The sequence below is a fragment of the Meles meles genome, chromosome 7 (assembly GCF_922984935.1).
Source record: "Meles meles chromosome 7, mMelMel3.1 paternal haplotype, whole genome shotgun sequence".
Lineage (NCBI taxonomy): Eukaryota > Metazoa > Chordata > Mammalia > Carnivora > Mustelidae > Meles > Meles meles.
The window spans coordinates 13,789,440-13,803,177 of record NC_060072.1 but is presented as its reverse complement, the minus strand read 5'-3'; the positions used below and the strand labels follow the sequence as shown (position 1 = coordinate 13,803,177).

Below are 13,738 nucleotides of genomic sequence, written 5' to 3'. Positions count from 1 at the left end.
GGACTAGTTGTGGTTCCCGTTTTACAGACAGGAAAACTGAGGCACAAAGAGTCTAAGTAAGTGGCCGGAACTCCGAACTCTCATATTCAGGAGTGCTTAGATTTTATGTGTGGCAGTTCTGCTCCCAGAGCGGTCCTCTTCTTAGACACCGCGCAAGGTGCCGGCTCGTGGAGGACAAGGAGCTGCTGCAGGCAAGAGCACACGGAGGGAGGGCACCTGGCGTGTGTGGACGGATTACAACCAGAGCCTAGGGGTGTGAAGGAGGGATGTGTGCAAGCTGGAGCTGGAACAAAGCCAACAAGCCACGCTGGTGTGCCCGTAGCCTGGACGCGTCCCCTAAGTGGCCTGACTGCATGGCTCCTCCCTTTATCCTCACCCCTGGCCCCCCAGGCCAAGGCTGTGCTCCTTCGGGCTCTAGAACTTACCACACCTGTGCAGGGCCCCTGGAGGCTGGCCCTGTCTGGCGCCGTCCACCCAGGGGCTCTGCTGCCCGCCGCGTGATTGAAGAACGGGTGACACGCAGCCCGCACGTGAGAACAATAACGCATTCTGCTTTTTCTCTGAGGTTTCTCCGGGATACAGCTGTTTCCACAGGGCCATCTGGTCCCCGCACGGCCGTGCAGACTGGTGCCGGAACGTGTTTCTAGAGTCTGCTTCTATAGGTCTTATTTTTAACTTCTAATTGAGCCATGGGGACGCTGTGGTCTTTTTGTCTGGATGGTGCTGGTATCAGGGAATGTGCCGTGCAGGCTGCCCAAAACCCCTGTCGGATGAGGGAGTCTGGAAACCCTCTTTCCAGAGGCAAGGGGGAACCACAGAGCAGCTGAAGGGAAGGGGGCAGGACAAGCTTTCTGGCCAATGCTCGGAACCAGGCCCCCTCGGATGGGCGGCAGTGCGCACACCTTAACCCCTCAACCCTCATGGCAGTCTGGACTGGGCTTACTCACTGACCATTTGACAGATGAGACTACTAAGGCCATGGGAAGGAGAGTTATGCCTGTAGTCCTAGATCTGGTCCTCGGGCCAGGTGTTCTGATGTCAAGGACCGGGATCTTTCCATCACTCCGCAGATGCTTCAAGGAAAGGACTTAGAATAGTTCATGTGTTCACCCAAATTCACTGAGCGCCTAGCAGGTGCCAGGCCATCTTTTACGGGCATGGAGATACCCTGATGAAGAAACAGATAAAATTCCCTGCAGTCACCGAGCTTCCTTTCTAGTAGCGAGAGACATGATCTACTGAGGAGTGAATGTACTATGCAGAAACATGAAGTCAGGAGCCCCGGGAGACAGGGATGCTGGGGTATGGGGTGGGTACTGCAGGGGGAGACCGGGGAGCGATGTAAATACTTGCAGAAAGACCACTCATACAACTTCCAGCACTGCCACCACCCAGGCCCATGATTTCATTTCTCTGAGCCTCCGTATCCTCCTCTAGAAATGGAGGTAATAACTACCTTGCAGGGTTTGGGAAAGAGTAAGGAATGGTGACAACCACTAGAATGATCACTGAATAACCTGTAGTTCTCATTATATTCATTTTATATCCAGAGCTCCATCCACTTGGGAAGCACGGCCCTGGTTCATCACTTCGGAGTGACACAGACCTGCTTTCCAATCATGGCCCACCGCTTAGGGGCTGTTTGACTTTGAGCAAGTAACTCATCCCTTCTGAGCTTTGGTTTCCTTATCTGTGAAATGCGACTCATAAAGCCTACCTCCCTCGATTGGGGTGAAGATTAAAGTTGCACTTCCTCTTCTCTTTCCCTGCAGGAAACCCCCAATTGGCAGAGGCTCAAAAAAGCAGATGAAGGTCTGGAAACGACAAAGAGAGCTGTCTCCATTCTAGAAGACACTGGAATGACAAACGCCTGGCACAGGAACACAGACTCAACAGGCTCCAGCGTCTCTTGTGTCATCACTCGGAGACTGGTTCTGGTTTCCTGGCAGGCTGTCTTGGCAAGGATGCTGGGGATGGGGCAGAGCCCGAAGAGAATGGGCGGGGCCGAGTGGAGTCAATGGTGGGGTCATTGATTAGTGATGTCTGCTGTGGACATGGGCCAAGGGAGCTCTCTGAATCTGCAGACACTGTCCACTGACTGACAATTCCACATATAGGTCAAAACTCACTGGAGTCCAGTTTTTTGTTGTTGTTTTTTTCTTTTTTTGCACGTTTTTGGCTGTCTGCTATGTTTCATAATTTAACTTCTACCATGACAACGCATGATTTTTTTACTAGGGGTCTTTCTGACTTACATTCCATTGGTTTTTCTATCTTTAGCTGCCAGGGGAAGGATGAACAGGGAGGGGAACCCAGAAAGGGTTGTTCCGAGGCTGATGAAACTGAAAACGACAGCTGTCAGAAAAGAGATCTGCAGAAGAAGCAAGATTGTCCGAGGCCATTTCCTGCCAGGATAACTAGCATCCTCCTTCCTCTGGCCAATTCCTGCCCCCCTCAGCCCAGCCAGCGCAACTGACTCACTGAAAACTATAAACTGAGTTTTGTATACTTAGGTTATGGAAGGAAGCGTATGTCCTTTACCAAGATTCCCACCCAAATTGATTAAAGCCTGCATGTTCCAGCAGCCCTGCATTTTAAAAGGTGAGCTTCCTTTATCTGGAAAGTTCCCTTAGGTGGAACAAGGCACTCTTGATACAGCATGGCTTAATCAAACAGTGCTTAGGGAGAGCGCAGATTTCTGAATAACCAATGTATGGAAACATGCTACCCTATCTGCAAGACTGTCAGGGACACGCCGGGGAGTGGGTATCCTTACTTTTCACCGCTCTACAGGACGGGAATCAGAAATGGATTCCTTACAGAAGGGAAGACTACACTCAACACGAGGAAGAACGAGTGAGCATCTGGAGCTTTCCCCAACAGTGGAGTCAACTGTTAGAAGTGATGAGCTCCCTGTCTTTGGGAGGATTCCAGCAGAGGCCAGATGCAAGCCTGTTAGAGACGCTGTGGAAGGATTTTTGCATGGACTAGGGGTGGAAAATATCCGTGATGATCTGCCTGTGTTCTGTGGAGCCCTGGGGTTCCCTGGAGACACTTGGGGCCATGTTGCTGAGGAAAAGGGAGGGGAGTTATGGGACAGGAGAGGCTCTGTGTCCCATCAGCTACTGTCAGTCTAAACCATGGTTTCCAAACCAAACCGTCTTGTCCTAGAGCAAGAACCCCGAACACAGAGTGTAGAACGGGCGCCTCCTCTTCCCATCACAGCTTCACCCTGGCTTCCTGAATTCATTCATTTATTCTCTTTGGCAGCAAGGTCAGCCCCATGGCCTCTCCTTCCTTCCCGGAGTCTCTAATTGGTGGGAAATCCACTTGGGATCGTGTGGTGCAGAGCGAGGCTGATGATCCCTGCAACGCTTTACAGACAGAGCTCTAAGAAACGCTGCAGGCCCCCCCTCTGACAAGCCCGCCTAGGAAAAATGTTAATCAAACCCGAAGATCGTTCATGGAATGACAGATTTGGACCCAATATCAGATGGGTTTGCTATTGTGATCTGTGGAAAAAAGGCACCTCAGGGAACGCTGCGTTCCTGGTGCCGAGTCCCGTTTTTGGGGATTTAACATAAAGCATCTATGGAATACTGTGACAAAGGCATCACTGTCCCCCATTTATCAGATGATGACCCGAGGCTCGGAGCATTCGCATGACTTCTCTGAGTCATGCGTCTCCGGAATGAGTGAGCTGCGATGACGAGGGAGCCCCCCGTCTTATCATCACCACCGTCATCATCTCCCTGGTGAAGAAATAATCGTAATGAGCTTGTGCAGCTGTTTATGTTCTCACATTGCTTTCCTCTGAATGTTTCCTGTTCCTGTTTACCTCGGTCTCCGCTGTCCCTGCGCTCCCTCCCTCCCTCTAGGCCCACGCTCTGTATGTCCTCATTCCTCCTTTCTCAGCCTTCAAATCCTACCTCCTCCAGGAAGTCCTCTGTGATGCACCTGCTCTCCCCTAGCATGTGAAATGCCCTCCTTGTGTCCCCCGTCCCCCACTGCCTGTATCCCTCACTAGAACAGGCTTCACTTGGCAACATACCTCCTGGATCTCTAGCCCCGTGGCCGGTGACTGTTGGAACGACTATCTCTGGCTGGCAGATACCGCCTTGGGAGACCTCTCTCCTCTGGGACCAGCATCCCATGAAGAGGTTTCTGACTTCATTCCTTCGAGACTGCCACCCTCTGTGCACTTGTCACAGCTCTAACCACCTCCTCCCACGGAGCGCGGAGCATCTAGCGTTGGCCCAGATCCAAGATCTTACCTTTTCCCTCCAGCTGTGTTTGCCGCTAACATTTGACATGCTGCCAAGGGCCGGGGCGTGGAATTCCCCACAGGGACACAGTTGTAGGGACCCAATGTTACAGCTACTCTCCTGGCTCCAGCCCCTGCCCCACGGGGTGGGCTCAGTCTGAGGAACCTGGCTGCGGGAGGCATGGGGACCTGTCCTCATGATTTCTGAGGGCTAGTTGCACCTGTCCCCCTGTTCTCAGCACCCACACAGCAACCCACCTGTTCTCTCCATCCCTGCTGCCACTGCCCTAGGTCAGAGTCCCAACACCGGCACCTGGGTCGTGGCAATGGTCTAACCGGCCTCCCTGCCTCTAACCTGTCCCTCTCAATGTGTGAGATCCCACTCAGGGAGTCATTTCCCTCAAATGTCAACCTGACCATGATTAAAGCCTCTGGCGGCTCCTCACTGCTGATAGGTCAAGTCTAAACTAAGCACAACCAAGGCCCCTCCGGTCAGCTTCATTCTTTGTCACTCCCGACATGTCTGTGCTCTAGGACGCCAATGACCAGCATGTTCTCCTTGGGCTCCCCACTTTCCAGCTGCCCTGCCCTTTACGTGGTACTGCCTTCGACTCTCCTATTCGTTCGATACGTGTTTGTTAAGTGCTTACGATGTGCCTGCTTTGCTGCTCGAGGAAGGAGTCCCCAGGGGCGAACAGGACAGGCAAAGTCTCTCAGGGTCTTGTATCCTTTTCTTCTATTTGGGAAAAGAAATAGGAGCCAGCTGCACGAGCCGACAAATTGTGACTAGTAGCAGGTGCCTGATGGAAAGAAAACGGGGCACGTGGCAGTGACCTCTAGCTTTCCTGGAGGTGAGCGGCAGGGGGCAGAGCAGGTTTCTGAGGATGCCCATCTAGACCTGCGGACCCCGGGGGGCAGGGTGTTCCAGGCAGAGGGGAAGCAAGCACAATGGCCCTGCCTTGGCAAAGAGCCTGAAATGCACAGGAAGGACAGGCGGTGGGTGTGGCTAATGCACAGTCAAGGGCAGAGCCTTTGGGACAACAGCTATGGTGAGCGCTCAGAGAAGGCTGTCCTCTCATGCCTGGCCCTCCCTGCACCCGGAGAGACCACCCTCTAGGCATGTCTCACATTCGCTCCGTATCAAGCAACTTCCGAATAGGGACGGGGTTGGCCTCTAAGTTCAACCCCAGTGCCCTGCAAGGTGCCCAGCAGATGGTGGGCATTCATTCACCCATGCTTGTTGAGCAAATAAATGCAATCACGGATGACGAGAAGAACCACTGACGACGCGTCCCACCCGATGACCCACCCGGGAAGCTGGCGGTAGGAGAAGCGGGTGGGTCACATCTAAAGGGAGTCCCACTTCGTGAGATGCTGAACAGTACACCTGGAGGACAGTTAACTGATGGCTTCATCCTGCCAAGGTTTTTATGTGAGCCTCTTCCATGCAGGAAAAAATAAAGGCAAGAGAACTGTTTTCATTTAGTGTTTGGGGGGGGGAAGTGCCGAATGGGCACTCAGATATTGATGATGATGGCAAATACTGATTTGAGCAGGAGGGAAAAACCAGAAGAACACACCATTTGTCGAAACCTCTAAGTGGTTCCCAGAATCTGAGCTAGAGTTCAAGTGCTTAATGGTATTCTTTCCTCTACTGCCAGTGGGAGAGAAGGGCAGACACTACTGGCAAAGGCATGGAGGGTGATGCGGGGAAGGGCCGTAGCTCGAGGGGACTCCACTGGGACCTGGGAGCTGAATACCAGGGCCAGCCGTCCAGGCTGGACCTTCCAGACACCCTCCCTTGCCACTGGGAGCCAAAAAGAATTCTCATGATGTCCAACATAAGAACATAAACAATAACAGTAACAGAACAAAATTCTGACTCGTTCGCCTGCTCACAACATCCTTCCAGCCTGCCTCCTGCCTTCCTGATGCTCGGCTTCTGCTGTTCTCCTCCCCCTCCAGCCCCCTGGGCATGCTGCTTGTCCTTTAGGTCCTCATATCGGGGCCCTGATCTGCCCCAGGGCCTTTGTACTGGCTACTCCCCCCTACCCAGAATGTACTACCCCTGCTCTTCCACCTCTCTCCCTAGGTTTCCTGAGGCAGAATTGTCAATATAAAAAATTACACATCAGGGGCGCCTGGGTGGCTCAGTGGGTTAAAGCCTCTGCCTTTCGCTCAGGTCATGATCCCAGGGTCCTGGGATCGAGCCCCACACCAAGCTCTCTGCTTGGCAGGGAGACTGCTTCCTCCTCTCTCTCTCTCTGCCTGCCTCTCTCCCTACTTGTGATCTCTATCTGTCAAATAAATAAATAAAATCTTTAAAAAAAAAATTACACATCATGAAAACAGTATGTCGTTAGACATATGTTACTTTCATCACAATGAAGGTAATAAACATACCCATCATCCCCCGCTCCAAAGTTTCTTAGGCTCTTCTGTGTGTATGATGAGTGTGGTCAGAACACTCAACATGAGATCTACTCTCTTAACATGTTTAAGGGCACCATAGCCTGTTAACGACAAGTACCACGTTGTAGAGCAGTTCTCTGGGACTTACTCACGTTGCGTAACTTTGCACCCACTGAACAGGGGCTCCCCATGATCCCACTCCCCATCCCCTGTTAACCGGCGTTCTGTTGCTAGCTCTGTATGATTTCAGATGCCTCTTAAACGTGAGGCACTCGCGCAGTAGTTACCTTTCGGTGACGGGCTTCTTTCCTTAGCATCCCATCTCCCTGGCCCACCCAAGTTGTCACAAGGGTAAGGGTAAGAGTTCCTAAGCTCTAAGGCTGGACAACATTCTATCCGACACATGCAGCCCATTTTATCGGTTCGTCTGTGGATGGGTGGGGGGTTGTCTCCCCCTGTGGCCATCAAGGGTAACGCGGCCGTGACCGTGGCAAAGCACACACTGCCTTGGGGATCCCTATCTCAGTTCTTGGGGATACATCCCCGAAGTAGGGCTGTTGGGTCAGAGGACAGTTCCGCCTGTCATTTCTGGAGGAGCCTCCCTACTGTTCGGCACAGCGGCCCCAGCATCCTGCATACAACCCGCAGTGCACAGCGTTCCGATTTCCCCATGTGCCACCAACTCCCGTCCTCTTCTGTGCTTCGGTAACAGACACCCTAACAGGCGTGCAGAGGTAGCTCATTGTGGCTTTGATTTGTATTTCCCTCACCCCCTGCTCTACTATGGCTGGTTCTTTCTTGTCATTCAGGACTCAGAGGGCCATCACCTCCTCGGAGACGCTCCCTCCCCACCCCGACCCTGCAAAACCCTGCAAACCCGTGGAGCAGCCCAGCTGCTCATTAACATTCCGCCATGGAGCACCTGCCGCTGGCCGAGCACTTCCCCTGAATGTTCATACGGTTATCAACTCTGTTTCCCCCGTGAGCATATCAGCACCACGACTGCAAGGACCAGTGTCCTTTTGCACCCATGAATGCTCAGTGCTCCGACAGGAAGGCCCTCCGTGAATGCTCGCTGAATGAACACATTACTTCTGTGTCTAACACTGAGGGTCAGGGAAAGGGAGGAAATGCACCTAACACACGGCAGAGGCTGAGCCAGGCGCTTCAAATGCAATTTCGTACTCAGTCTCAAGACACAACTTTTAAGTTTTGCATCTGCATTCGGTGGTTGAGGAAGTAGAAGCAGAGAGAGGTTGAGTGACCTGCCCGATGTCACAAACTTGGTAACTGGTAACAAACCCAGGTCAGCTTGCCCTGCCCTGCCTTTTCTGTGACATGGAATGCTGTCTTCCCCATTTCCTGCTCCCCAGAACTTGAGATCGCTCTCTACTTGGCTCCTTGCTGGCTGTGAGCAACCCGCTCAACCTCCCTGGGCCTCCATCTCTCCACTCGCATTGGGGAAAGAAAGAAAGTCTCTAAGAACATCCGATGAGATACAGCAGGCAAAAATTAAAAGCAGCAAAGAGACAGGAAAACACAGGCGCTAGCTATGCCTGTGACCACGTACCGAACATCTCTTTCGCCTGGGCGAACCCTCCAGGAGCCCGTTACTTGTGAAAATCTTTGCTGCCACCTGCGCACTGACCACACCGAACGCTGGCTCTCCCGCGTGGGTGCTGCGTCCACAAGGACCTCAGAGTTTCCCGACTACAGAAAGACACGCTATCTATTGCTTCACGGGAACTCCGGCTCCTTCCTCTGCTTGGAAACTCTGGGCCGAGCGTCCCCACTCTGTGCCCGCAGTGATGCTGACGTACCTGTGTCCCCCCACCTGATGGGACGCCCAGGGCAAGGGCAGGGTCCTGTCCATCCTGGTGTGCCCGGAGCCCAGTGTGTGGGGGCCGCCCTTGCGCCCCGCAAGCCACTTACGTTTTCACTGTTGACGTCAGCCTCACTGGGGCAGCCGAAGAGCTCTCTCCGCAGGAGGTTGCCGTCGTACTCCAGGAAGGTCAGGTAGAGGTTGCGGAAAAACTCCACGTGCTTGTTCTTCACCCGCAGCTTCTTGGGGGAGTTCCAGTGGATGACCTGGCAGGGCGACAAGGAGGCAAGCAGGCAGGGAGGACCTCGTGCTTGTATGCTAAGTCGGCTGGCCACCGGTCTAAGCAACGTTTGTGGGGTCGTCCATTCACTCACTCCCTCACTCACTCCCTCACCATTTATGGTAGGCGGGTGAAGAAGAAGGGCACCGAGGCCAGAAGGCCCGGGTTCAGATCCTGCCTCTGCTCTCGGGCAAGTGACTTACTCTCCGTGCCTCAGTTTCCTTGTCTGTGAAATGGGAAGAGCAACAGCTCCCTTCTGTGCCAGCATGCAAGCTTCCCTCTCTCCCAGCCTGCTTGGTGACGCTGAGGTCAGGACTCTGCAAACCCTACTTCTACTTTACCAGCCGCCTCCCCTAAGATGCTGCCAGCGGCGGCCGTGAGAGGGAGACGGGGGGTCTGGGGGAGGAAAAAGGAAGGCGCCCCTCATGCTTCCTGTGCCTGCGTCGCCCTATCTCCTTTCTTCCAGGCGGCAGCACCACTTCCTTCCTGCAGCAGCAGCTAGAGTCCTTCTGCAGCTTTTCCAACACTCAGGATGAGTTTCCTGGTCCGCCTCTGGAGCTGCCTGCTGCCCCCAGCCCAGGCCTGGGTGCCAGCCCCGACTTGTAATGCTTCCCACCTCTCTCCCTCTGCTCCTTCGGCTCCAGGGATGGGAACGGTTGCCTGCCATTTTCTATTTTTGCTTTTTTTCATTACCAAATCAACGCATTAGGTCTAGTTGCCATTTTTAAAGATTAAATTCTCTGTTCGAATAATTGGTATGGTTTCTGCCTCCAGCCAGGACTGACGGATGCACCGTGTCACAGAGCTGCCTCGAGAAAAACGTGTTCCTACATGTCAAGCACGTAAGTTGCGTCTGGCAGAAGGTGAGCCGTCCAGGAAGGCTGGCCAGTAAGTGCACGGAGCGTGTTAAGTTGGGAGGAAGGGCAGTGAGCTCTGCTGACAGTGCTCGCCCTGGACTGGCTGGCGGCTGGCCAGAGACGTGTCCACAAACAGCACAGGACGTGATGGTGGAGGGAGGCTCAGGGGGAAGGGGGCTCTAAAACAGGGGCTCTAGGGATGCATGTGCTGGGGCCTGAAGGACGAAGCAGACTTTCCCGCAAGGCAGGGGACCGGCCCAGAGGGGATGGTGGTGGCATGGTCCAGGCGGAGGGAAGTCCCGTGGGAAAATGCGAGCTCACGTGCTGTAGCCGGAGCTCAGGGGCCAGGTCGGGTGGGTGGCAGAGAAGGCTGTGGGGGTAAGAGGGGCACAGGGAGAGCCTGGCTCAGAGCTCAGCTGTGGTGCTGGGGATCTTACGGCGGGGGGAGATGACTAACTCTGGCTTTGAGTAAGATGATCACACTGTAATGGACAAGACAGCAGTGGTGGGGTGGGAGGGCCGAATGAGGAGCCAGCAGGGACAGCTCATGCCCTTGGCCGGGGAGCTGTCTGGGGACGGGGGGACCCTTCACCACCAGCATTATGTCAGGGTCTTCTAATCCTCGCAGGGACCTGAACAAGGAATACAATTCTAGAGATGAAGAAGCTGGAGCGATGACTTGCCCAAGGCCACAAAGTTGTCAAACGTGGCAACCGGGATTCAAGCCTAAGTTCGAATAAACCTGATTCGAAAGCCCAGGGTCTTCTCTGTCTGCACAGGGAGAACAGGAGAAGCCAGGTTTTCAGAACTTCCCTGTTCATGCCTAGTCACATTCCAGGAGAAATAAACTAGCTCTCGCCTTTCCCCCACTTGCCTCCCATGGTCGGGAGGACGAGCATAGTTGACATTGAGACAGAGGAAGGCAATGTGGTGTCCAGAGCTCGGTCCCTTCCTGGCTTCCTCCTTCAGCCACATTCTGCCTGCACTGGGCCTCCACCATTTGGAAAGATCTGGAAGGCCCTCTCTCTCAGGGTTCAAGGCCCTTGCAGCCATCTGGGTAAATACTGTTCTGTGAGACCAAGCCCCTCTCTCACGGCACAGGGAACACAGAGTAATGGCAGAGCAGGAACTGGGGATGTCAGGCCGGCCTGGCCGTGACTCTCAGCTGTGCGTGTCCCTGGGCAGCTGGTCTCACTTGCTGCAGCCTCGGTTTCTTCACGAGCAAGGTGGACACCAGCAATCCCAACTCCACAAAGCAGTTAAGTGGCTTAAACAAATGCCCAGCCCAGTGCCTGCAGGTCAGATGACCCCGAATTCTGGGGGTTCTCTTCTCCCCTCAAAGGTGGTGGCAGAATCCTGCCTACCAGCGTTCTGCCCTCATCTCTCCTCCTGCCGGCAGATCCTCCCTGGGAGGAGGCCACTCGGTGGCACTTGATTTCAGGAAGGGAGGAGTGTGCAGGGTGCGTTCTCTTCCTCTGCCTTCTGAAGGATGCGAGAGGTAAGGAGAGGAGAGATTCTACCCCCCCAAGGATACACTAGCCTGGGCACGAGAAGGTCCTGGGCCACGCATTAAAATAATTGCATGCGAGCTGGTGTCACTCACACCCTGTGGGGATCATGTCTTTGCTGCAAGAGATTTTGGTGCTTGCCAAGTGCTGAGCCAGCAGGGAGGCTGATGGATGTGTATCTGACTCAGGGAACTTGAACTTCCTCAACAGGGAGAAATTTACACTAAGTAAAAGTAAGGGCTGGCCTGTGGGTCCCCGGACAAATATGCCAGGCACTTTGGAGACACTGTGTCATTTAATCCCTCCCCCAATTAAGCCCATTTGGATCCCACTGTCCATTTTATGAAGACGGTTCCTGACTTGTCTGAATCTCACAGCTGGTAAGCGGCAGAGTTGAGATACGAAGGCAGCTCTCAGCCCGAAACCCCAGGCTCCTTCCTGCCACCATGCATGGCGTCAGTGGGTAGAATGCTTTGCAGAGGAGGGCAGTGAGGCTTACAGAGGAGGTGGCTTGTCCGAGATCACATGGTGAGTTTGGATCGGGTCAAGGCTATAACGAGGACCCAGGTCTGCAGGTGCCCCCGACCCGCTCCAGGCCACCTCTTATCTCATCATATCTCATTCTGCTCTGTGCCCAGGCGGGAATCTGGGTCTGCCTATCGCGTCTGGGTAGACACTGTTGCCTGGTGTTCTAGAAAAAGCAGCACAGGGTAAAGGAAGTTAGGGGGAGAAGATCACCGGCAGGCCAAGGAGATTTGAGAAAACCCTTTGCAACCTGGCTGCCCTGGGCCAGGGAAGCCCCCTCAAAGGCTCACTCGAAGATCCTGGTGCTTGCAAGTGCTGACCCAGCAGGAAGGCTGAGGGACATACGTCTGGCTCGAAAAACTGGAGGAGGGAGAAACTTAACGTATATCCAGATTAACCATTTTCTCCTGAGCAGGGCACAGCATACTGCATTCCGCTGTGCTAGGCTCTGGAAAAGTAAATCAGAGCTGTGTTTATCTAATACCCACTATACACCAGACATCGGGCCATGGCTGGTGTGTGCGTGCGCGTGATGTTTTCACATTCGATCCTCAAAACAAGTGACTGTGCGGCAGGCTCCGAGAGGGGCCGTGAATGCAAAGATGGACACAAGGGATATGACTCTTTCTGGAACTTAGAACTGCGAGATAGAGCAGGATATTTAGTAACTGTCCATTTTAAATTACAGGTGTGATGTGCTCCCTTAAGGAGATGTTGTTAAAGGGAGGTTGTTAGTGATGGTTTCTGGTCAGGGCCGCCTCAAGTATAAAGCAACCAAGGCCCAGGGGGAGAAAGTGACTTGCCCAGAGTCCCACAGCAGAGGGAGAAGTCGTGCCCATGTTCTCTTTTCCGGGGCACTGATCCTTCTGCTAAACCATATGCCTGCTTCGGAAAATCTGACTCGGGATTAGTCTTGCTGATAATTTTGATCAGCGCTTGTCTGACTACTGACAAATGTCATGTCCTGGTCTCTTGAGGGACAGCATCACCCATCACTGCTGGCTTGGGGGCAGCAAGCTGCTGGTGTAGATGACATCTGCTGACAAGCTTTCACATGCGAGATGGAGTGACACTGTAGAAAATGTCCCGAAATAAGACTTCTGCGAGATGCTGGTAAGTGCGTGTGAGTCTACCAAGGCTTCTGGAGAAAACCTATCATAACTTACCTCACCTGCTGAGGCACGTTAGCACGGCAATCATAATTATTACCAGCAGCTAACACAGGCAGGATGTTTGCTATGCGCCAAGCCCTGCTCTGAAAACTTCACTGTCAAAGCTCATTTAACACTGTCACTCAAGGGTACAAGTAATTAGTCTCCTTATCCCATCTTACAGGTGGGGGAAGTCCAACAAATTGCCCCAAGTTACATGGCTAGGAAGCAGGGGACAGTCAGGATTTGAATCCGAAGAGAGAGACATTAGGGATCTGTAGCATTTCTCTCATGTCTGTATCACTATGAAACTCTATTCCCAACCATGAATGTGAGATTTATGGAAGAATTATGGGATCATAAAAGAAGCCTACTTTCCCCTTTCGAGTACAGGGATCTCGCCCATCCCTGGGATACTGAGGCTGCAGGACGCTTTAGGACTTTTCAGACACAGGGGCTGAGTCTTCGGCTCAGCAGGAAGCAGGGAAGGAGGCACCCGGGTCACATGCCAGGTGGGCTGCAGAAGTTGCCAGGCCCCAGGGGCCCCAGGGGCGGGACGTGATTGCATCTGGAATGTCTGTGAAGGCTGAGTAGATGTGCAGACTTGGGAGTCAGCCTGTAGTGAGCCAGAGAAACTGACAGAAATGGATCACCGTCCAGGAAACGTAAACATCATCTGGAAGACAGCAGAAGTCCACTTGATTAAAGGAAAAGCACGAGACTCTATCGCCCGTCAAGGAAAAAGCATTTCAATGGTAGAAACGAGACTTCAGTATGAGGACAAGGTTATGGAAAGAGCTTGGTCAAAAATGCAGCTTCTGAAGCACTCAGAATCCAGAGGGTTCGTAAAAGTAACTCATGGCGCCAAATCGCTAAGACATCAGAGCCCGAGTGTAAGTGCCAGGTGAACAAGAACATG

At 53.3% G+C, this 13,738-nt stretch overlaps 1 protein-coding gene across 2 annotated transcripts in view; it reads right to left on the bottom strand.

Annotated features, from left to right (window-relative positions):
* The window catches only part of LARGE1 (LARGE xylosyl- and glucuronyltransferase 1), a 525,674-nt gene that overhangs the window by 48,425 nt on the left and 463,511 nt on the right, over positions 1-13,738 (bottom strand). For both annotated transcript variants that reach the window (XM_046013242.1, XM_046013243.1), the window contains exon 10: positions 8,609-8,764. In XM_046013242.1, the coding sequence (XP_045869198.1) occupies positions 8,609-8,764 (156 nt within the window). The remainder of the gene's footprint in view (positions 1-8,608; positions 8,765-13,738) is intronic.